The sequence below is a fragment of the Mirounga angustirostris genome, unplaced genomic scaffold (assembly GCF_029215605.1).
Source record: "Mirounga angustirostris isolate CCGP_5_RB_7025 unplaced genomic scaffold, mMirAng1.0.hap1 SCAF_2, whole genome shotgun sequence".
NCBI classification, from domain to species: domain Eukaryota; kingdom Metazoa; phylum Chordata; class Mammalia; order Carnivora; family Phocidae; genus Mirounga; species Mirounga angustirostris.
Window position 1 is genome coordinate 63,319,241 of NW_026991710.1, and position 25,106 is coordinate 63,344,346.

Consider the following 25,106-nt stretch of genomic DNA (forward strand, 5'->3'; position numbering starts at 1 on the left):
TCTTGTACCCTAAATGATGAGACAACAGAAGGCATGTCATTACAATAGCAGTTTCAGGCCATTCATCCTCTATAATCTGATAGCAAAGAAAAGAACATCAAAATAAAATTTCCTTGAAACTGGAAGCTTCTTATATGATTAAAAATGTACCACCTGTTTTATAACTAAAAGAGCTGTCCTCTAAAAGATGGAAACCTGATTGGAAGACTATGATGCAAACATGCCCCTCTCCCCACATTTTTTTTGACATTTTCTAAATATTTTGAATTTTTTGATATAGTTTATGAAAGTTCATTTATGTGATTCAAGAATACATTATTTGCAATATTTATTTAAAATAATGTGACATTAACTAGGATTTCACTCTTCTTCCCAAAATGTGTAAAAGAATACTATAATAAATATATGAAAATATGAAAACTGACCTTACAAATTTAGCTTTTGAGTTTGGAATCCTCTCTTGGACTGGGCAAGACTATGATGTCTTTGAAATTTTAACATCTAGAAATTTCTTTTTGTGAAAACTCTAGCATGAAATGGATGAATTTATGCTCTTATATTTATTTGGCAGATTCATGTTCTTAAATTCATTTGGTGAGTTAAGCTTATTCTTCAGAAACTCCCAGTTGTTTTTACCTGGTTAGTCATTTTCCAGATCACTAGAATCAGGAGTAGTAGATGAGTTTCACAATTGTTCAAGTGAATGATAAGCTTCTTGAAGTCAGGAAATGCTTTATTCATCTTTGTGTGCCATACAATACCTTGATGAATGAGTTCATTACTTTAGTAATCTAGTATAATCTCTCTCTCTTTATACACACACACCCCCTAATATTTAATGAGCTTTTACTAAATAAAAAGAATATTATTTAATGTTCAGCTCTATCAGGTAAGTTCCATTATTGCCTTTATAGATGAGGAAACGGAGGCTTTTTTGGATGTTTATCTTCTGTGCGTTTGTAAAGTTGAGTATTAGTTCACTTGATGATGAAGCCTTATAGTATTTCTAGAATTCTAACCTACAGACTATAAAATACTCAGCACAAGATACGTATTGACAGTTCAACAAAACACTGTTTGCTGAAGTAGAAACAGTATTGGGCATTTTTTTTTTTAACTTTTCAGACATAACTTTGTAAAGGAAATCAAAAGAAATTCAGGACAGGTCTGTGGTGGTCTTTTGCTGCGGGTTGACGAGCTATGTTGAATATTTGCTGGTGATGATGTTCTACTGGTAGTTTAATTGTAGCATTTACAGATGAGAGTTTTAAACTAGTGTCAGCAGAGAAGTCATTCTGGCTTTGATGTGTATGGTCTTAAACTTGGGCGTTATTCAACTTTTTCCTAGTTTCATATTCCTCGTGTATAAAAAGACTACATCTCTAAAAATCCCTTCTTGCTTTTTGCTTTCAGATATAGTTGAAGATATGAAATAGGATTAAGGTCACCAAAAGAAAGAAATGGAAAGAGAAAAGGGAAAGCCAAGTAATGAGAACTGAATAATAACAATGCATATCTTTGAAGTGGGAGGAGGTCATGACAATGATCTGACATAGAGCAAGGGGACCACTTTTTTTTTTTTTTAAAGATTTTATTTATTTATTTGAGAGAAAGAGTGAGAGAGAGAAAGAGCACAAGAGGGGGGAGAGGGAGAGGGAGAAGCAGACTCCCTGCTGAGCAGGGAGCCCGATGCGGGACTCGATCCTGGGACTCCAGGATCATGACCTGAGCCGAAGGCAGTCGCTTAACCAACTGAGCCACCCAGGCGCCCGGGACCACTTTTGAAGATGTAGTTAATAAAGTTGAAAAGGGAAGATCGTAACAGACCTTTCAAAGCATTTTCACCCTAACATGGGAGCCTAATGGTGGGGAGTTAAGAGATCACGTAGGAAGAGCCGTTGGCACTGCATTTGTGCGCTTGACAAGTATTAGTTACTGTCCTCTCTGATTCATTTCTCAGTATCATTGGAAGCATATGGCAGGTACTCCATAAACAATCATGAAAGGATGGGGTACTAAGCCAGCAATACCAACATAGCCCTTTACTGAGTACGTACCACACGCCAGCGGTGTTGTAAGCACTTCCCGTATGTTCTTACTTTAACCCTTGTTACAACTTTCGGAGGCAAATACTATTGCTCTCCCTACTTCACAGGTGAGGGAAGTGAGACACTAAGTAGTGCATGATTCCAAGTCATCAAGGACACTTTCATTTAGTATCTTCTGCTTATAAAGGAAGGGAAGTATACTATATATTTTTATATAAACAGTTACCAAATGGTTAATGTGGTATTTAGATATTTAGTAAATGCTTTTTACTGACAGTACTGAATAACTGAAGCATTACTTTAGTTAGCTCTGCACTATTATCTTGAAATTCTATATATGATATATATTAAGCCAGTGAGAATAACTTTAATCAGCAGAATTTCAGTAAGTTAGTACTAGTTCTCTTGACACTTACTTTAGTGATTTCACATTGTTCTAACCTTTTTTTTTTTAGAGATTTTATTTATGTGAGAGAAAGAGAGAGAGCACAAGCCAGGGGGAGGGGCAGAGAGAGAGGGAGAAGCAGACTCCCAGCTAAGCAGGGAGCCTGACATGGGGCTCGATCCCAGGACCCTGGGATCATGACTTGAGCCAAAGGCAGACGCTTAACCCAGTGAGCCACCCAGGTGCCCCTGGTAACTTTTTTCCCCAACACTTTACTTGGAATTTCCCTGAGAGACCACTTATATGCTGCAGAAGAGACTTTAAGACTTTATAACCCTTTATTGCTGTTCTTAGTAATTTATCCAAATCTACATTGTCTATCTTAGCCACTCCCTTTATTTTCAGGACTTTGTTCTGAATGGATTTTGGCTGTTTGCAGAAATCAGACCAACCTCAAAAGATAAGGATTACTCAGAAAGCTGAAATTTTCATACTTTGTAGTTCCAAGGCACAAAGCAGAAATAACATCCTGACTAGAAGGCATCAAAATATTCTGTATTTAGTTTAAGGAAAGAAGAATGCCCCTCAGGGCCGAAAATAAAAGTTAGTCAATGTATGAAAATTTACAGTATTTTACCAAAATCAATTAATAGAGAAAGGTAACTGAGGTATCCTGGGCACATTCTAGATAATTGTTTATGCTTTAAATACATGTTTCTAGTGCTTATTTTAAATATTATGGTAGCTTCCCTTCCACCCACTTGAAAAACAGCCATTTTTATATTAATACAAATCTTAGTAAATATAGGGATTATTAGGATTTAGGATATATTGAATTATAAGGAAACATATTTAGACTGTACTTTTGGGAAATTAAATAGTGAAATAATCCTGATTTAAATTTCATAGTAAATCACATGTGTAATATTTACTCTAACAACTGGAAGAAGCAATCTGGCCCCAGGAGCAAACAGTAGGAATATCTGAGTTCTTTTTTTTTTTAATTACAGGAATATGTTTAGGCAAAGAAATAGATTATAAAAGTTGATGGCACTTAGCTATGAAGTCACATTTTAAAGTACTATACATTGTACAGTTGATAACCAGCTCTATAACTAATACTTATTTTGACAGTCTTTCATGCCTATGGAACAGGACTAAAAGCCTTAGAATATATTGAAATAATTTTAAATTTTGTATAATTCTCATTTCTTCTATAGTTCCACGGTGAAGAGGGGATGCTTAAGTAGATCACTTTTACTGCAGAAAGTAAAGTCTTATCTAGAATTGCTGTAACTTGCAGCCTGGAATTTAACTTTTCCTCAGCAGGAGTTACTGGAGAGAAATGACCACATGTATTTAAATTGTGTTGTAATGGTGCTTATTAACATTTAAGTTGCTCTTAGTATGCCATCAAAGGTTCATTGCTGCTCTTGATTCTCTTGTGAGAATGTGGGAAAAGAAAGGAATTTGGATAAATATCCTCCTAGTTTTATAAAGGGGAGACAGTAAAAGAAATAAAACCAGTCTTTCTGTAACCAACAGAAAACTTCCCCAGTTGTCCATACTTTTCAGGGATGTAATCTGAAACCACAAAGATGGCATAGATCATTGTGTGTGCCCGTTCTTGGTCTTTTTGAAAGCAGTCTTCTTCAATTTCTTGTACTATGCACCCAACTACAGCTATTTAAAAATCAGAGATATAGTTTCCAGGATCCAGTAAGCACCCTTGTATGTGGATATACATTTGTGTGCCTACTTTTTTCTGGCCATTTTTTAAAAAATATATATATTAAATAATCTCTACACCCAGTGTGGGGCTTGAACTCACGACCCTGATACCAAGTCACATGTTCTTCTGATTGAATCAGCCAGGCACTCCTTTTCTGGCCATTTCTAAAGTGGACCTGAACGCCGCTTGAATTAGCCATAGAATTGCACTCATCTCTGCGGCGCCTGCGGGGCTCAGTCGGTAAGCGCCTGCCTTCGGCTTAGGTCATGATCCTGGGGTCCTGGGATCAAGCCCTTCATCCGGCTCCCTGCTCAGCGGCAAGTCTGTTTTCCCCTCTCCCTCTGACTCTCCACCCACTTGTGTGTGCATTCTCTCTCTCTCAAATAAATAAATAAATAAAATCTTAAAAAAAAGAATTACACCCCCCGCCCCCCGCACTTACATTCACTGTTGACCACTGGGTCCAGAAAAGCAGCCAGAAGAGTGGAATTTGGTGGATGAGGTAATTGAGTTTGGCCTTGTTCTGGAGGTGATGATGATAGTTTACTATTGAGTGTTTATTGTGTGTTGGGCACTCTTCTAAGTCTTTATAACAATCCTATGAAATAGAACTGTTATTGTCATATTATTCCCTCAATATAATTTATATATTTCCTCATATTATGCTTAAGGGTACAAAGTATTGGCTATGATCTTATCAGAGATTGTTACTGGGTTAAGTTCATTAGCTGTGTATTAATTATGTATAATGAATATGTATAATGAGAGGATAATAGTAAATCCATAAGGTGAAATTGATATTAAAAAAGGAGAGTTTTCTTTTTCTTTTTTTCCCCTCAAAGAAAGAGTACATGATCATGGTTCTATTTAAAATGCTGAAAAACTAGAAACAACCTAGAGGTTCTATAGGTAAATGTTAAATCTTAAAATATTATAATGCAATGTTTTATCATGTTTCTATCAGAATTAATAATGACTATATTGATACCTGCAAACATGCATTAAAAATGGTAAATGAAAAACCCCACAAATTTATATTCATATTGACAATTAAAAAAATAGATCTGGGGGTGCCTGCGTGGCTCAGTTGGTAAACCATTTGACTCTTGATTTCAGCTTAGGTAATGATCTGTGTTGTGAGACTGAGCCCCGCTTTGGGCACAGTGCTGGGCATGGAGACTGCTTAAGATTCTCTTTCTCCTTCTCCCTATGCCCCACCCCTCCCACCCTGCCAATGCTCTTTCTCTCTCTCCAAAAAAAAAAAAAAAAAAAAAGATCTGTATAGCATTTAACACAAAGAAATCTATACCTCTATTAATACAACTTTGAGAAGCTGACAGTGCAGACAGAACGAGTAGGAAGTGAGGAATGTGTTTTGGAAAACACTAGTGGCCAGTTGGGTAAAGGAAACAGTTAATTTATTTTGTTAATTTATTTTTTGTTTTATATGTCATTTTATTTATTTATTTATTTTTTATTAACATATAATGTATTATTTGTTTTGGGGGTACAGGTTTGTGATTCATCAGTCTTACACAATTCACAGTGCTCACCATAGCACATACCCTCCCCAATCACCTAGCCACCCCATCCCTCCCACCCCTCTCCACTCCAGCAACCCTCAGTTTGTTTCTGAGACTAAGAGTCTCTTATTGTTTGTCTCCCTCTCTGGTTTCATCTTGTTTCATTTTTCCCTCCCTTCCCCTATGATCCTCTGTCTTATTTCTCAAATTCCTCTTACCAGTGAGATCATCTGATACTTGTCTTTCTCTGACTGACTTATTTCTCTGAGCATAATACCGTCTAGTTCCATCCACGTCATTGCAAATGGCAAGATTTCATTTTTTGATGGCTGCATAATATTCCATTGTATATTTATACCACATCTTCTTTATCCATTCATCTGTTGATGGACATCTAGGCTCTTTCCATAGTTTGGATACTGTGGACATTGCTGCTATAAACATTGGGGTGCAGGTGCCCCTTCAGATTACTACATTTGTATCTCTGGGGTAAATACTCAGTAGTGCAGTTGCTGGGTAGCAACTATTTTCAAAATAGGGTAGCTCTATTTTCAACTTTTTGAGGAACCTCCATACTGTTTTCCAGAGTGGTTGCACCAGCTTGCATTCCCACCAACAGTGTAGGAGGGTTCCCCTTTCTCTGCATCCCCGCCAACATATGTCATTTTCTGACTTGTTAATTTTAGCCATTCTGACTGGTGTGAGGTGGTATCTCACTGAGGTTTTGATTTGGATTTCCCTGATGCCAAGCGATGTTGAGCACTTTTTCATGTGTCTGTTGGCCATTTAGATGTCTTCTTTGCAGAAATGTCTGTTCATGTCTTCTGCCCATTTCTTGATTGGATTATTTGTTCTCTAGGTGTTGAGTTTGATAAGTTCTTTTTAGATTTTGGATACTAGCCCTTTATCTGATATGTCATTTGCAAATATCTTCTCCCATTCTGTCAGTTGTCTTTTGGTTTTACTGACTGTTTCCTTTGCTTTTTATCTTGATGAAGTCCCAATAGTTCATTTTTGCCCTTGCTTCCCTTGCCTTTGACGATGTTTCTAGGAAGAAGTTGCTGTGGCTGAGGTCGAAGAGGTTGCTCCCTGTGTTCTCCTCAAGGATTTTGATGGACTCCTAGAGTCTCACATTTAGGTCTTTCATCCATTTTGAGTCTATTTTTGTGTGTGGTGTAAGGAAATGGTCCAGTTTCATTCTTCTGCACATGCTGTCCAATTTTCCCAACACCATTTGTTGAAGAGACTGTCTTTTTTCCATTGGACATTCTTTCCTGCTTTTTCGAAGATTAGTTGACCATAGAGTTGAGGGTCCATTTCTGGGCTCTCTGTTCCATTGATCTATGTGTCTGTTTTTGTGCCAGTACCATACTATCTTGATGATGACAGCTTTGTAATAGAGCTTGAAGTCCAGAATTGTGATACCACCAGCTTTGCTTTTCTTTTTCAACATTGCTCTGGCTATTCGAGGTCTTTTCTGGTTCCATACAAATTTTAGGATTATTTGTTCCATTTCTTTGAAAAAAGTGGATGGTATTTTGATAGGGATTGCATTGAATGTGTAGATTGCTCTAGGTAGCATTGACATATTCATAATATTTGTTCTTCCAATCCATGGCATGGGACGTTTTTCCATTTCTTTGTGTCTTCCTCAATTTCTTTCATGAGTATTTTATAGTTTTCTGAGTATCCTTTGCCTCTTTGGTTAGATTTATTCCTAGGTATCTTATGGTTTTGGGTGCAATTGTAAATGGGATCGACTTCTTAATTTCTCTTTCTTCTGTCTTGTTGTTGGTATATAGAAATGCAGCTGATTTCTGTACATTGATTTTATATCCTGCCACTTTACTGAATTCCTGTATGAATTCCAGCAGTTTTGGGGTGGAGTCTTTGGGGTTTTCCACATAAAGTATCATATCATCTGCAAAGAGTGAGAGTTTGACTTTGTCTCTGCCGATTCGGATGCCTTTTATTTCTTTCTGTTGTCTGATTGCTGAGGCTAGGACTTCTAGTACTATGTTGAATAGCAGTGATGATAGTGGACATCCCTGCTGTGTTCCTGACCTTAGGGGAAAAGCTCTCAGTTTTTCCCCATTGAGAATGATATTTGCTGTGGGTTTTTCATAGATGGCTTTTATGATATTAAGGTACTGTACCCTCTGTTCCTACACTGTGAAGAGTTTTAATCAAGAAAGGATGCTGTACTTTGTCAAATGCTTTTTCTGCATCTATTGAGAGTACCATATGGTTCTTGTTCTTTCTTTTATTAATGTATCGTATCACTGATTTGTGGATGTTGAACCAAGCTTGCAGCCCAGGAATAAATCCCACTTGGTCATGGTGAATAATCCTTTTAATTACTGTTGGATCCTATTGGCTAGTATTTTGGTGAGAATTTTGCATCCATGTTCATCAGGGATATTGGTCTAAGTTCTCCTTTTTGATGGGGTCTTTGTCTGGTTTTGGGATCAAGGTAATGCTGGCCTCATAAAATGAGTTTGGAAGTTTTCCTTCCATTTCTATTTTTTAGAACAGTTTCGGAAGAATAGGTATTAATTCTTCTTTAAATGTTTGGTAGAATTCCCCTGTGAAGCCATCTGGCCTTTGGGCTCTTGCTTGTTAGGAGATTTTTGATTATTGCTTCAATTTCCTTACTGATTATGGGTCTGTTCAGGTTTTCTATTTCTTCCTGGTTCAGTTTTGGTAGTTTATACATCTCCAAGAAAACATCCATTTCTTCCAGATTGTCTAATTTGCTGGCATATAGTTGCTCATAATATCTTCTTATAATTGTATTTCTTTGGTGTTGGTTGTGATCTCCTCTTTCACTCATGATTTTATTTGGGTCCTTTCTCTTTTCTTTTTGATAAGTCTGGCCAGGGGTTTATCAATCTTAACTAATTCTTTCAAAGAACCAGCTCCTAGTTTCGTTGATCTTTTCTGTTTTTTGGCTTCTATTTCATTGATTTCTGCTCTGATCTTTATTATTTCTCATCTCCTGCTGGGTTTAGGCTTTATTTGCTGTTCTTTCTCCAGCTCCTTTAGGTGTAGGGTTAGGCTTTGTATTTGAGACTTTTCTTGTTTCTTGAGAAAGGCTTGTATTGCTATATACTTTCCTCTTAGGACCGCCTTTGCTGCATCCCAAAGATTTTGAACAGTTGGGTTTTCATCTTCATTTGTTTCCATGAATTTTTTAAATTCTGCTTTAATTTCCTGGTTGACCCATTCATTCCTTAGTAGGATGCTCTTTAGCCTCCATGTATTTGAGTTCTTTCCAACTTCCCTCTTGTGATTGAGTTCTAGTTTCAAAGCACTGTGGTCCAAAAATATGCAGGGAATGATCCCAATCTTTTGGTACTGGTTGAAACCTGATTTGTGTCCCAGGATGTGATCTATTCTGGAGAATGTTCCATGTGCACTAGAGAAGAATGTGTATTCTGTTGTTTTGGATGGAATGTTCTGAATATATCTGTGAAGTACATCTGTTCCAGTGTGTCATTTCAAGCCTTTATTTCCTTGTTGATCTTTTGCTTATGATCTGTCCATTTCAGTGAAGGGGCTGTTAAAGTCCCCTACTATTACTGTATTATTTTTGATGTGTTTGTTTGATTTTGTTTTTAATTGGCTTATATAATTGGGTGCTCCCATGTTAGGGGCATAGATATTTAAAATTGTTAGGTCTTGTTGGATAGACCCTTTAAGTATGATGTAGTATCTTTCCTCATCTCTTATTATAGTCTTTGGTTTAAAATCTGATATAAGGATTGCCACCCCAGCTTTCTTTTGATGTCCATTAGCATGGTAAATGGTTCCCCCCCCTCACTTTCAATCTGGAGGTGTCTTTGGGTCTAAAATGAGTCTCTTGCAGACAGCATATCGCTGGGTCTTGTTTTTTTATCCGCCCTGATACTCTCTGTCTTTTGATTGGGGGCATTTAGCCCATTAACATTCAGGGTAACTATTGAAAGATATGAATTTAGTGTCATTGTATTGCCTGTAAGGTGACTGTTACTGTATATTGTCTGTGTTCCTTTCTGGCCTATGTTACTTTTAAACTCTTTCTTTGCTTAGAGGACCCCTTTCGATATTGCTTGTAGGGCTGGTTTGGTTTTCGCAAATTCTTTGTTTTTGTTTGTCCTGGAAGCTTTTTATCTCTCCTTCTATTTTCAGTGACAGCCTAGCTGGATATAGTATTCTTGGCTGCATGCTTTTCTCATTTAGTGCTCTGAATATATCCTGCCAGTCCTTTCTGGCCTGCCAGGTCTCTGTGGATAGGTCTGTTGCCAATCTAATGTTTCTACCATTGTAGGTTACAGACCTCTTGTCCGAGCTATTTTCAGGATTTTCTCTTTGTCTCTGAGACTTGTGAGTTTTACTATTAGATGTTGGGGTGTTGATCTATTTTTATTGATTTTGAGGAGGGTTCTCTGTGCCTCCTGGATTTTGATGCCTGTTTCCTTCCCCAAATTAGGGAAGTTCTCTGCTATAATTTGCTCCAGTACACCTTCTGCCCCTCTCTCTCTTCTTCTTCTGAGATCCCAATTATTCTGTTGTTTCACTTTATGGTATCACTTATCTCTCAAATTCTGCCCTCGTGATCCAGTAGTTGTTTATCTCTCTTTTTCTCAGCTTCTTTATTCTCCATCATTTGGTCTTCTATCTTCTGCCTCATTTATCCTAGTAGTTAGAGCCTCCATTTTTTTTTTTTTTAAGATTTTATTTATTTATTTGAGAGAAAGAGAGAGAGAGCACAAGAGGGGGAGAGCGGGAGAGGAAGAAGCAGACTCCCCACTGAGCAGGGAGCCTGACGCAGGACTTTATCCCGGGACTCCAGGATCATGACCTGAGCCGAAGGCAGTCGCCCAACCTACTGAGCCACCCAGGCGCCCTAGAACCTCCATTTCTTATTGCACCTCATTAATAGCCTTTTTGATTTTGACTTGGTTAGATTTTAGTTCTTTTATTTCTCCAGAAAGGGATTCTCCAGTATCTTCTATGCTTTTTTCAAGCCCAGCTAGTATCTTTATAATCGTCATTCTGAACTGTAGTTCCAACATCTTACTAATGTCCGTATTGATTAGGTCCCTGGCAGTTGGTCCTGCTTCTTGTTCTTTTTGTTGAGGTGAGTTTTTCCGTCTTGTCATTTTGTCCAGAGAAGAATAGGTGAACAAGACAACAAAATGCTAAAAGGGTAACAATGACCCCAGAAAAATATACACAAAACAAATCAGAAGAGACCCAAATGGGGGTTGGGGGAGAGAAAGAAAAAAAAAAAAAAAAAGAATATGATTAGGCTGGTGAGTGGAACAGAGCCACACACTAGATTTTGGGTTTATTGTGGTCTGTTAGAAGAACAGATCAAAGAAAAAGAAGAAACTGCCTCCCAAAATTTTAAAGAAAGAAAAACTACATATATATATATACACACACAAAAATAAGGGTAAATATGATGAAGGGATGGAATATGACTGTAAAGATGAAAATTAAAAAAGATTTTAAAAAAGGAATTGATAGGGTAAGAAGTTGGTTGAAAAAAGAAATAAAATTAAAAAAAAAAAGGAGAGAATGTGATCAGACGGGAGACTAGAACAAAGCCATACACTAGATTTAGGGTATATTTTGGTCTGTTGGAAGAAACTGTATCCCAAAATTTTAAAGAAAGGAAAACTTACATATATACAAAAAATAATATTAAATACAATGTAGGGATAGAATATGACTGTAAAAATGAAGTAAAAAAGGAATTGTTTGTTGAAAAAGGAAAAATTAAAGAAAGAAATAGAAAAAAATATTTAATAAATTAACTTTGAAAGACTAAAGAATCAGGAAAAAAGCCATGAATTCTGTGTGCAGTATTCCCCTAGCTCTGGAGTTCTGCCGTTCTCATTGATCGGTAAACTTGGTCTTGGCAGGCTGTTGTTGCTGATCTTCTGGGGGAGGGACCTGTTGCCGTGGTTCCCAGATATCTTTGCCGGAGGTGGAATTGCCCCGCCCTTGCCCCATCAGGCTAAGTAATCCGCTCGGGTTTGCTCTTGGGAGCTTTTGTTCCCTGCAAGCTTTCCGTACACCTTTGGAGGACGAGAGTGAAAATGGCGGCCTCCCAATCTCTGCCCGGGAGGAGCTGAGAACTCGGGACCCCACTCCTCAGTGCGCCCCCAGAGCAAAGCAGTCGATCACTCCCGTCTCCCCGGTCTCCGGCCGCACCCTGTGCTCACCTGGCCTGTGACCAAGCATTTCTATCTCTGGCACACGACCCCGTGTGGAGTCTCCAAACCCAGCAGATCCCTGTGGTGCAGTTCCGTGCAGGAAATAGTTAATTTAGAAGACTGGGATTAAAATAGAAGAATAACAGAGAAAGTCAACTGAAGGACTCTGTCCTTTGTTAAATTTTCCAGATCATCTCTGTGTCCTAGAAATGGAATTTCTCAAGAGAAGTTGTGGAAGCAGGGACGCCTGTGTGGCTCAGTTGGTTAAGCATCTGCCTTCAGCTCAGGTCATGATCTCAGGGTCCTGGTATCAAGGCCCCTATCGGGCTCTCCGCTCAGCGGGGAGTCTGCTTCTCTCTTTAACTCTCCCTTTGTGCTCTCCCTCTCTCAAATAAATAAATAAAATCTTTAAAAAAGAAAAGAAAAAGTTGTAGAAGCAGTATTTTTCCAGAGTGTATTTTGCAAAATCGTTTATAAAGCTACTGGGTGCTACTTGTACATAAAAGTGTAGTGAAGCAAATTTGGGAAGTCCTGGGTTTCATAAGATTAAGCAGATTCTTTTGTGTAGGACTTGACAGCACTTTTAGTGAGCATTTTCCAGGTAGAGGCACATTACATAGCAGCATTTTATAAACTCAGGTACATGAGACCGCAGAGCTGTTTGGTTCTTGTAACAGGAATAATGTTCTGCGGGATACACTTTGGAAAACATTATGGAATGTTCTTGGAGGTGTCCATGAGCAGGTATGATGGGTACACATTGTGGCTCTCTGGGGGGTAAGGGGCTTGAAGTAAGACATTAAACTATCATAGAGGAACTGCCAACGTGAGGGATGATTGTCTTTGCCATTATACTTTTTTTTCTTTTGAATAAAAATTCACAAAAATAAATTCTACAGCTAATCTAAACGTCATCTTTGTTTTTAATATCAGAAGTAAGCTGTATGGGGGAGAAGTCAAACTTGAGAATCTGTATTTGATTTGGTTTTAATCTGTTAGGATTTAAGATAAGCCTATTGTAAATTTGTAAAGATACAGCATTTAGCTCTTGGCTGGTTTCATGGAACTGGTAGATGAATAATGGATGAAGATTATATTTAAGTAGAACCTGATGGAATTCTCCGTGTCTTCTTTCCCTCTCCTCCTCAGCCCTACTCGTCACTTCAAGGTTGCCAACAATCTGCCTGGACCGACCAGAGTCAGTGGCCATTGTCTGTCCTCAGTTTATTGCACATCTTTGCCTCACCCAGCTCAGTTGTCTCCTCTGTCTCCAGAAGCACTCCTCTCTTGGCTTCCCTGACACTGCACTCGCCTGGTTTTGGTCCTTCTCTCTGTACTTTGCAGTTAGCTTTGTAGGTGGTTCTGCCGACTTCCAAATGTGTCATACCTGAGGGCTCAGTATTGGGTCCCCTTTTTCTGTTTTGTACTCACTTCCTAAGTGACTTCCTTCAGATTTGTAACTCTCTCTACATACCCTCTACATGGGGAGGACTCCCAAATCTCGTCTCCAGTCAAAAACTAACCATTGCCCTCAGCCACAGGTATCTACTATTTGCACTTAAATGCATCACAAATAACTCAAGCCTTGTGTCCAAAACCTGATTCTTGGTAATCTCTACTTTTCCTCTTATTCTTTACTCACTCTTTTCTGTCTGTATTAATGGCACTACCATCCTTCCAGAGAGTTTCCCTCCTCAGTCTCTACTTATTCATTTCTACTTAGCCTGCCACCACCGTCATCCAGGCCACCAGAATCTCTGGCTTTAATTCTACCATTTCCTCCTCCCTGATCTCCTCACTTTCGTATCTCTCTTTTCACTCTTTTTTTCTACACAGTCAGTTATGTTTCAAATATCAATCTGATCATGACACCCATTTTAAATAAAGCCTTGTAACGGCTTCCCACTGCATACCGAATTTAGAGCAAAATCCGGACTCCTTCTCATGGCCTGAAGGCACCTTCACAGGCTGGTCCTTTCCCCTCTCTTTCCCGCCTCATCTTGTATGGTATTCCCCTTGCCACTGTACTCCATTCGCACTGGCCTAGTTTCAGTTCCTCGAACGTGCCAACTTCTCTCTTGCCTTCACACATGCCCTAGCTGCTCCTTGGAGCAGCTTTCTGCCTGTCCTTTGCGTGGCTGGCTCCTTCTCACTCCAGAGTAGGTTTCTGTACCCGTTCCCCTGGCCCATGACTTGCGCCACTGCTCTGTTATTTCAGAGCACCAGTCCTTGTACTCTTTGTCTCCCACGCTTGATTGTAAACTCCTGAAGGTAGAGACTGTTTACTCACCAATGTAACAAACATTTTTTGTTAAAAAATGCAGTGACTGAATTGAGCTAAAAAAAATCTCCAGATGTAAAGAGTTCATTTTTTAATGTAACTTACTTTATTGTATTCTGAATGTATTGGATATGCGTCCATGGCTACGAGCTCAGAGTAGTAACTTATTGTTTCATTCAACAAATACTGATTCACCACATGCTAGGATAGCAAAGAATGATGTGAGGTAAATGATAAATAGGACTGTGTCTAGGAGGTAATAATCAAGTAGGGAAAACAGACAAACAAACAATTGTAATATAGTACAATTAAGGCTAGTTCTAAGTTCATCAGGAGTCCCAAATATGGGTATTTTTCAAGGGGTGTCTTTGCAGGGCTCTGGCATGGGCTGGATCTTGAAACACAGCCAGGTCCACCAAGCAAGTCAGGCAGGAGTGGGAGTGCTAGAAGGATGCTCCTACCAGAGGGTGGTGTGACAATGGTAGAGAGATGTTAAAACAGCAGAATGCCCCTTGAAACCCAAATCTATTAGGTTCCTCAGTTTCTGATAGCAAACATTAAGAGGTTGGATAGCAGAATAACTCAAAATAATTTTTTTAAATCTAAATGTGTCGGGTGGAGCTATATACCCATGGAAGACATCAAGGTCTGAGGCTAAAGGTGTGGGAGGACAGAATCCAGAGACGGGGCCCCTGTGCTGGGCTAAGGGTTGGGACTTTAGAGAGCCACTGAATGGGTTTAAGCTGTAGCCACATAATTAGTGTTTCAGAAAAATCATTCTGGTGGCAGGATAGAGTAGTAGTTTGAGGGACGTGGTACTGGAGGGAACAGATTCAAGAGTTTAAAAACACAAAACTCGTGAGGAAGGAATGATTTCCAGACTTCTGTTGATTTGCAGAACTAGTTAGAAGTGTTGTTTACAATTTAGTGGGAACTGGTGAGGAGCACATTTTAAGAGGAAAGATGATCTCTTTTGAAATTACTGAGTTTGAAGTAATAGTAGGATACATATTCATAAGTATTAGATGAGTAAGATAAGTATTCATGGTCAGTATTAGAGAGATCCAGTCATGATGGTGTATGTGGTAAATAACATATAAGTATTTAAGACCATGGGAGGACATACAGAGGGAGAAAGCCAAGGATAGAACCCTAGGGAACATACATGCATATGGAAGTGTTCGTGAAAGAGAAGTCTCTATATGTATGACCAAGAAGGAATAGTCAGGGAGGTGGGAAGACAACAGTATTGACTTCTAAAGAGAAGGAAAGAACTGAAGAGTATCATATGCAATAAGGACCATGTTAATAACAGGAAAGAAATGGTCCTTGCATCGTAAGTTGATTAGTTTTCATGACCTAGCCAATTATTTTGAAAATATCTGATCTTAGTCAAAGGAAGGGAAGGGATGATTGGATATGTGGTTGGATCAATTCAAACTGATCCCTACATCTGGAAAATCAATTCAATACATCAGTATATTGGGAGGGTAGTATACTTCTGTGTAACTAATACAGTCTTTATTATATACCATATGGTGAAATTGTAAAGGACTATATTTGATGCAGTTTTACTACGCATCGTACAGTGAACATATTGGTAGTTAAGTTTTTTTTTAAAGGTAGCATGCTTTTAATGGAGTGTTTAGTAGTGAAGATAAGACAGTTAAAGGAAGATGTGTCATCTAGAGAAGGCAGATGTCCTTGGTACGGTCTTGGTTCAGTACCTGGTCCTTGGCTTTGATCAGATTATGGGGAGGCACTCGTGCTAACCTAGGTTGTAAGACGACCAGAATGCTAATTTTAAAAAATTACAGTGAAACATATAACTGAGCAGACAAGCTCTTCCTGCTTGTTGATCTCTTTGGGAAAACTTTATAATGGAGTTGAAATATAAGCAGAATGTGGTTTGGTAAATGTGGGATTCTGAGTAGGGGCAATTAGCTGAATAATCTTACTTGGAAAGTCGGAGAAGAAAATTTGCCTGTGTATTATATTCAGAGCCTCTACTGGGTACCATAAATAAAAAGCTGTCAATGAGGGCCTATGATGAGTAGGTGGTGGTGTGTAGGGTACAGAGGCAAGTAAATCTCTCTGCACTAGAGGACCTAACTGTCTAGTTGAGGATACGTGCGTTCCCTAAGCCTAATGACCAAAGAATTGACATTATTTTCTCTAAGTGAACTGGTATGAGGGATTTGTAATGCCTTGTGTTCTTGCATATTGTTTAGTGCAAATGGTTCTTGAAATGTATTGGAATGCTATAATGATTTTTCTTTGAACCTGCAGGTTCTCCAGAAAAGAAAATTGAACATTCATCCATGAATCAAGAAAATAGTTCTGCAAACCCTATCAAGAATAGAAAAGCAAGTCCAGTATCTAAAGACCACCGGACTGGAAAGAAAACCTCAGAGAATTCATCATCAGTACAGGGTCAAGTGCAAAAGCAGAACGATGAGTCTGAAAGTGATTTCGAATCAGATCCCCCTTCTCCTAAGAGCAGCGAAGAGGAGGAACAAGAGGATGAAGAAGTTCTTCAGGGAGAACAAGGAGATTTTAATGATGATGATACTGAACCGGAAAATCTGGGTCATAGGCCTCTCCTCATGGATTCTGAAGATGAGGAAGAAGAGAAACATAGCTCTGATTCTGATTATGAGCAGGCCAAAGTAAAGTACAGTGATGCGAGCCCTGTCTACAGAGACAAATCTGGCAGTGGACCAACGCAAGATCCTCCTAACACACTCCTCACCTCGACCCGACTGCCCTCTGATGTTGGAGTGGAGGCTCCTAAACAGGAGTTTGATGTATTTGGCGCTGTCCCCTTCTTTGCAGTGCGTGCTCAACAGCCTCACCAAGGGAAGAATGAAAAGGACTTCTGTCAACAGCCCCTCTGTCCTACTGTGGGTCTAGAGCAGGAGGAATTTGATGTATTCACAAAGGCACCCTTCAGCAAGAAGGTGAATGTACCAGAATGCCGTGCCGTGGGGCCGGAAGCACAAACCGGTTGTCCGAAGAGTGTAGATATCTTTGGCTCCACTCCCTTTCAGCCCTTTCCCACATCAATAAGCAAAAGTGACAGCAACGAGGACGTTTTTGGGCTTGTGCCCTTTGAGGAAATAACTGGGAGTCAACAACAAAAAGTCAAACAGCGAAGCTTACAGAAACTGTCTTCTCGCCAGAGGCGCACAAAGCAGGATCTGCCCAAAAGTAATGGCAAGCGGCATCATGGCACGCCAACCAGCACGAAGAAGACTGTGAAGCCTACCTACCGCACTCCAGAGAGGGCTCGCAGGCACAAGAAGGTGGGCCGCCGAGACTCTCAAAGTAGCAATGAATTTTTAACCATCTCAGACTCCAAGGAGAACATTAGCATTGCACTAACGGATGGGAAAGACAGAGGGAACGGCCTGCAGCCCGAGGAGAGTCTGTTGGACCCGTTCGGTGCCAAGCCCTTCCATCCTCCAGACCTGCCGTGGCACCCTCCACATCAGGGCCTGAGTGACGTCCGTGCCGATCACAACCCCGGCCTGCCTGGGCGGCCCAGACCCAATTCACTGCATGGCTCGTTCCATAGTACAGATGCCTTGAAAATGGATGATTTTGGTGCCGTGCCCTTTACAGAACTTGTAGTGCAAAGCATCACTTCACATCAGCCCCAACAGTCCCAGTCAGTCGAATTAGACCCATTTGGTGCTGCTCCATTTCCTTCTAAACAGTAGATACTTCTGGCGGACTCTTGGCATTAATTCCTGTTTCAAAAAAGTATGAATAGTTTTATGAATTTGAAAGAAAATTCATTTGTATAGCTCTTTATATCATTCATTCTTACAGGTCAATCAGCATAGGTGATTTTTAAATAAACCAAATAGAAAAAGGAAGTATCTCCACAGGGTAGTGACTCGCTGTCTCTTCCATGCAGGAGAAAAGGGAGCTTGACTGCTCGCTCCAACCCTGGGTTTCAGCCACCAGACGTGACTCCACGGAAATCCCGGGAAAGCACGTGCCACCTTTCCAGTTGTGTAGCCACTGAAAAGGGACTGGAAAGCTGTGTCATTCTTTTTAGAACAGGATGTCACTTGTGTGTGCATATTCTGGGCTCATGGCAGGATCCAGCATGTAAAACTAAGGTTATTTGTACATACACAGGTTGCATTTGTGGATTTTTTAAAGGTCTCTTCTAATTTCCACACAGTAAAAACAAAATCGGGTTCTCCTAAAGAATTAAAAAGTAATTATCTGGAGAGAGCAGAGATTTTAGTCCTTACACCGTTCTCGACAAAGCAGAGCCAGAAGTAACTGACTATTGTGCCTGAAACTGTTGCATTTTTAGAAACAAGTGCCATTAATATGGAATATCTACCCAGAAGCCTAGGACAAAAACTAAAGAGAAATACCTGACGTGTGGAAAATGTAAAAGAAAAAAAATGATACTGAAGAGAGAAAAAAAAAAAACGACTTCAGGAACACTTTATATATTGTTTTTGAATGGCTCCTTGCTCAAAACTTTTACTGTCATGTCCCTAATAAAGCAGATTGTTGGAAAAATGGGGAGTGAGGACAAGGGTTGTATAGAAATTGTACTTCAGGAAAAAAAAATATGTAGCTGAAACCCTGAGTTTTTAAGACGTTTACAACATAAAATCATGTTGCATTTAATAATGTACTTTATTAAATTACCACCTTCCCCAAATATTCCCCAAGTCACGAGCAACAACTTTCTAGTTAGGTTTGGAGGGTGGAGTAGTTTTAATAGAGTGCACAGAACAGTGAAACCCATAAAGCCTTATAGGCAGGACTCACGCATCCTGCTGCAAGTACCTCTGCACTAATACGCAAGATCTTAACATGGCTATAAGGTATGAGATAGGAACTAGCATCTCAGTTCTGCTAGTTGATGCGTCTCTAGTGAAAAGAACCCAGCTACCAAATTGCCTTTTTTTTACACCCCAAATCCTAATTAGAAACTTGAGATTTTATAGAGATTGTTTAATAAGATAGAAATTACTATATGAATTAATGTGAATACAGTGTCTGTGCTTCCTGTGTCTCAGCTATTTTAAGTTATAATTAACTGTCCTTCCCTGTCAACATTTAGAAGTTTCTAGAACTGATGAAGCTATTTACAAAAAGGGGTGGAAACTCTTATTAACTGGCACTCTTCTTGATTGCTATACTTTAAACGAACTTTCTTTGAATCCAATTAGTGTATTTTATGAGTAATCTTATTAGAATATCTTAATTATAGTACCCCAAATGGGATGAGCTATTTGCCTGTTTTCACAGTTCTAAACTTGGAAAGAAGCAAAGTAAATGTTACTGAACTATATATTCATTTTTATTGTTTCTTTTCTCTTTTATATTTTAAATCAGATACAAATTTGTGGACAAACAGGGAAGCAAATATGTGAATCACAGCGTAGCAGAGGCAGACCAAGCATTATATTACTGCTTAAGAGTTGTATTTTTAGAGCCCCGACTGCACCAATTACTTGTCCTTGTGCCAAAGGCAAATATTATGTTTGCACCTTTTTTTTTTTTTCCTGATTCTCAGGTTGATTAATACTGCTAATGCAAATGCTCAAGTTAGGTGTTCTTCAAAACTTTACAAAGTAGACTCAAGTGATACTTTCTTTTAAAAGTGAAGAGTTGATGATTACATTTAGTAAATTCATGGTAGGTTTGTATCAAACAATTTTTTTTTAATGAAAATTTGTTGGTTGATGTGTACACGGTATGCTTTTGACTATTTTAGTCCTTGGCCTTGGTCTCTGCTAGACCTCATGAGTTTTATAATTTAAAAGGGGTAGCAGATGAATTAATGTGGTCTCCTTGGGATGTAAACATGAAATACTTAAGATTGTGTCTGATACCAAGGCCTTGCTTACAGTTGCTTTTCAATACACTGAATAATTTTAAGTGATTTAGACACTGATGTAGACACTTGGGGCTTATAAAGTTGGATGAATTCTAAAGAAACAATTTTGACATTGTTTAAAATATTTCCATCCTTATGTTTATTATATTACAGCCCAGTGACTTTCCTCTTTTGAGATTATAGCTCAGAGGAAACATTAGGATTCGACAGGGGACCCAATAGGATAGAAATGGGGAGATTCCTGTGTGTTGAAGTAAAGACATTTTCCAAGGAGTACAGGATTAGGGTTGCTTTCCATTTTTCATTATCTCTTCCCACTATCGTTAGGATGTAGGTCACTCTCTTGATGCCCAGGTAATTCCCTTATGAGAATTATGAGGCTGGAGCTCCCAAGGCACGTGAAAGAGCCTAACACAAACTTGGGACACAACATTCAGTAAAAGTTTGGTTCTATTACGGGATGGTCCAATTCTTGTTTAAGGAAGGAGAGTTGAAATTATTTTCCTATTATTAATCAGGTGTCCTCTGTGCTTCTTTTGTACGTAAAGTAGTCATAACTAAACCTGTAATACTTGAACATCACACTAAGGGAAGTAAATTATGAAGCTAGCAAAAATCTGAGGCCAAAGTTATTTCTGTCCTAACAGCTTTAATAATGCTTGTTGATTTTGAATAATTGTTTTAAAAGTGGACCATTCAGTTAACTTTTTAAATATCACTTCAGCACAATTGTTAGTGTTAAAAAGGTCAGCTTTTATGGCATTGAAGAATGTATCTGCTGAGACACAAAAGTTGCTTGGTATATGTATTAGGTGGAGGAAGAAAGGTTTTAGGCCAGCTGAAAATTTAACTGACTAGAATATTTATTCAGAAGTATCAGTGGGAAATTATGTGATTCTTCCACTGACCCAGCCCATCCCTGAATGTGTACTTGGGCACAGTTACGACATTATTTGGAATTGTAGATAGACACACCTTTTGATCCCACCCCGTTTATTGTCTAACGGTAATAGATTGTTGTTCTCATACTGCTGGTGGAAAGAGTAAGGCGGAGCCCACCTTTGGCTCTGATGTTCATTAGGCAGAGCAGTTTTCTTACTATTTGGCTACTCTGCTTAGTTTAGGTTTTGGTACTTCATATAAGCATTGCTAGAAGGTACACATGTATTAATATCACTAGGTCTGAGGAGTTTGGTACATTTGTTTTAATATGTGTAGAATGTGCAGTCAACTTTTTCTTCCCTTTTAGCAAAATCACTCATCATTGTTAGGTCTGATACTGAGCTGACAGATCTACTGTGAGAATGAGATGACATATCTACTGTGAGAATAAAAATTATGTTTGAAAACTTTTATACACCAGGGTGTTTATATATTGAGAAAAATATATAAACACACACATGCATGCACATGTCACATCTCTCTACTGTGGAGCTAATGTGAATTTTTACTTTTAAATGGAATTGCAACCACAATCATTACTAAAAGAACATTCACTCCTAGGGAGGTTTTACAAAAGCCACTAAAAGAATGAGGTAGACAGATGAAAATGCAGTGGGTCATCATTTGGGGTTATTTTTATTTAAAAATCGATTGTGCTACTTTTGAAAGAATTGTTTTTATTCCTACTCTCTTTTTGTGATTGAAAGGTCATCTAATAGTAAGTAGTATAGTAATAGTAAGCTACTTTTTAAATTGCTGGCAAACAGCTTTAAGTGCACTTTCTTTGATTACACTTCCATTTTTTGTTAAACTTGAATTTTCTGAAGCCTTTTATGTACCACTAAGCAAATAACTTTAACTTTTAATAAACCTGATTTACATGCTTATTATATTTCTGAGAATTGTTACAAAACATACTTTCTAAAGTAACTTCAATCCTCAAATATAGCTGGGAAACTGTTTATGAGATAGAATCGGTTGCTTTTTTTTTTTTCTCTTTCTACATCTAATTAAGCACTAACTGATTTTACGACTTTATTGCCTTTACGTTGCTTACTCTTCTTATTGACTGAATTCTGTCCCTCATTCACTTTGTTTTGTTTGAAATTTAAAATTATTTTCTTACTGTATTTATCATACCTACTGTTTTAATAATCTGCTTTCTTTAAATGCAATAAATCCCAAATGGATTGCATATTCTTTATAATTAGTGACTTTGGAGTTTTTCATTATTTGTCTTAAATGTTTTGGATGTAGACTTCTATTCAGTTCTTTTATTCACACTACAGACATGAAGCACCTATTATGCTCCAGCTAGTGGAACAGAAAAATGGATAGGATTAGATCTCTGTTCTTAGGGTAAAACTCACAGTGTAGGATTTAAGTAAAAACCTATTGTGACCTAGCATTTTTGCAGCAAAAATACTTTGTAGCACAATTTGTTCAGGCACTATAATTACTGATAATTATAACAATGAAGGTACGGCAAAAACATGACTTTGAAGTACCTTTTGAATGTTTGGCATTGTTTTTGCATTGTGTATAATTTATTTAAGCTTCTTAAAAACTGGTAACGTATATAACTTAAAAAATATTTGGTTAAATAAAATATTGTAATCCTTGATTATGTCAGAAAAGAGGCTTTGGCACGTTAAACGTTAAAGAGAAAACCTGTTTATTGGACTGGTGGACTAAGTTTGGTGTCAAGATTGCATTATCTTATGTGTTATTTCACAAACTGAAATCTTTAGATTGGTGGCTGGTGGAAAGATTCATCTTGTTATGAACTTTTTTTTTTTTTTTTTGACTTAGTAACACCTGAAGTTACATGGAAGAATAAGGGCTTTGTGTCTTTTTAGTAAATGGTACGAAGTGTGGAATGTACCACTGTTCAAATTCAGTTATGGTTAACTTCTTTAGAGAAAAATATATCCTGCAGTTAGAGCTATTTATTTTGAATAGCAAATCCATTTTTAAGGAAGTCCAGCTCTAGCATCATCTGTAAGATGTAGTTAATTCTTCTCAGAGTGAAAGCATGAGCTTTTGAAGCTTTATGTTGCACACTTAAAAATAGTTCGCTTTTGCTTCAGATGGTTGGCACTACTGAAATTACAGGTATGTTCTGCATAGTGTTTTTGATCCCAGACTTACAAAGCAGGACTAGAGCTTTGGTGGCTATCATTCCTACCCTCTAAGGATAGACTTTGCACTTTTCACAAGAGAACCCTATTGCTGTTACCTCTCCCTTGTGAAAATGTTTCCTTAAAGGTAGTTTCAGTTTTGGGTCATTATCTCACTACCTACTCAGGAAGTATGGTACAGAATTTCAGGGGACATTGGTACCCAGTAGCATCTGCACCTCTTTTGAATACAAACGCAGTAATTGTGATAATGCATGGAAAAGACACTTCTGTCCCTGCCTGAATAGCTAAGCTGATTCTTCACACATTTTGGCAGGGCTGGAATTACCCGGAATGATGACTTCAGGTGGATACAGATCTACTCAGCTCAGCAGTTGGCAGGAATCCAGAAGTGTAGGCTTTGCCCCTTGACATTTTAATACAGGGCAAAGGATAGCTCTCGGTAGGTACCTGCCAAATGGAGTTGCACAGCTTTATGCCAGTCAATCACAATCTTCAAATCGGATACTTTGTCCAGGTAGGATGCCAAAGGATGTGACAGAGATTCCCTGAATCTTCATTCCTGATTCTAAAATACGATTTTGAAGCTGTTATGTATTATAAAGAACGACAAACAGTGCTTAATATATTTAGTAAACCCGGTTTATTTACATCATATGTATTTTGCCATGCAGCTGACTGAATTGCACTCAAGTGTAATTAACAAAAAAGACAAGCACTATCTTTTGAAAATGGCTTTATATAGAAAGATAATTGCCTCAAATGAGTTAACTACAACCTTATAAATCACAATAGACAATTTAAAACAGCCATGGGTAGTTTTAAAATATATGTGTAAAGTCTGTAGGTAAAGAGCTTTTATAGTTTACACACTGTAAAATTAAAACCAGTTTTTTTAGTATGGTAGCTGAATAGTGTACTTTTAATCTTATTTTTTAATAAATCTATAAAAACAAAAATAACTTAAATATACATTATTACAAGGCTCAGATTTGTAGGCAATTTTTAAATATTCTTTCATGTTAACAATGTCTTAAACACTTTGCCAGTAGCGGTATGTGCACAGTAGGTGGTCAGTAAACACCGACATACAGACGCGTTTATAGGTGCCAGCAAGCCACATTCATCCATTCCCTATTTTATAATAAAATATATCATAGTAAAGATGAAAATGAGAGAGGATAGCTTTCTTAACAATATTGAACATTTTCATAAAAAGACGAAATGTTCACATGGTATAATTCTCCCTACAGTCAGAGCTGTATGCCTTTTAAATTAAAAAAACAATCAAACACAGTATGCCCTTTTTATCCATTAATTCAGATGGCAAGTATTAGATAATTCATACACTCAAAAAACCAGGAATGTTTTTTAAAAATTAAGAGAAAACAGAACTTAAAATTCGATGTTTTTATTTTGAGAAGATTTTATAGTAAAAATGGTACCAGGCCTAAAATGACTAGACTTTTTTTATGTTTAAATTAATTATAACTACTCTCAGTGTATTTTATTTGGCTAAAATGACAAAATATCTATTTAAAATCAATAATACCATGTTAAACCCATAAGGGTTGTTTTGTGGAAAACATATCCTATTATCATTACAGCAAAGTCTTTTTATCACTCAGCAATAGGGATCAAATTTGCGGCCTTATGAGGCAGAGCAGCCATTTTCAAAGTAGTGTGTTCCATCATCATAATGCGTACAACACAGCGCCCTTAGCCTATTGCGAAGATTCTCCATGCTGAGATGCTAGCATGGGGAATTTATATTCCAAAAACATTATACTGAAAAGAAACAAAATTTTACAGATGCATGACCTGAGGCACATTAAAATAAATCTAATATGAGATGTATAAGTGGCAATGTGGAAATAAGCTTCACCATCAATCTACACTTCTCCTGATATTTAGGAATTCCAATGTTCTGAACATACACCAGTATTTAAAGCAGCTCATATCAACCCATT

At 38.0% G+C, this 25,106-nt stretch overlaps 2 protein-coding genes across 7 annotated transcripts in view; one reads left to right on the forward strand and one right to left on the reverse strand.

The window, feature by feature from the left end:
- BMP2K (BMP2 inducible kinase) overlaps positions 1-22,202 on the forward strand; it is a 130,747-nt gene extending 108,545 nt beyond the window's left edge. For both annotated transcript variants that reach the window (XM_045880924.3, XM_045880926.3), the window contains one exon: positions 16,465-22,202. In XM_045880924.3, coding sequence (XP_045736880.1) covers positions 16,465-17,897 — 1,433 coding nt within the window. In that variant the 3' untranslated portion in view covers positions 17,898-22,202. The remainder of the gene's footprint in view (positions 1-16,464) is intronic.
- The window catches only part of PAQR3 (progestin and adipoQ receptor family member 3), a 28,043-nt gene continuing 18,743 nt past the window's right edge, over positions 15,807-25,106 (reverse strand). For 2 of the 5 annotated variants that reach the window (XR_010409451.1, XR_010409454.1), the window contains 2 exons: positions 23,465-23,704; positions 15,807-17,927 (listed from right to left, as the gene is read on the reverse strand). The gene's annotated coding sequence lies outside the window, so the exon portion shown is untranslated. Of the gene's footprint in view, positions 17,928-23,464; positions 23,724-25,106 lie in introns of all 5 variants that reach the window. The other 3 variants (XR_010409452.1, XR_010409453.1, XM_064584675.1) reach the window with 3 other exon arrangements.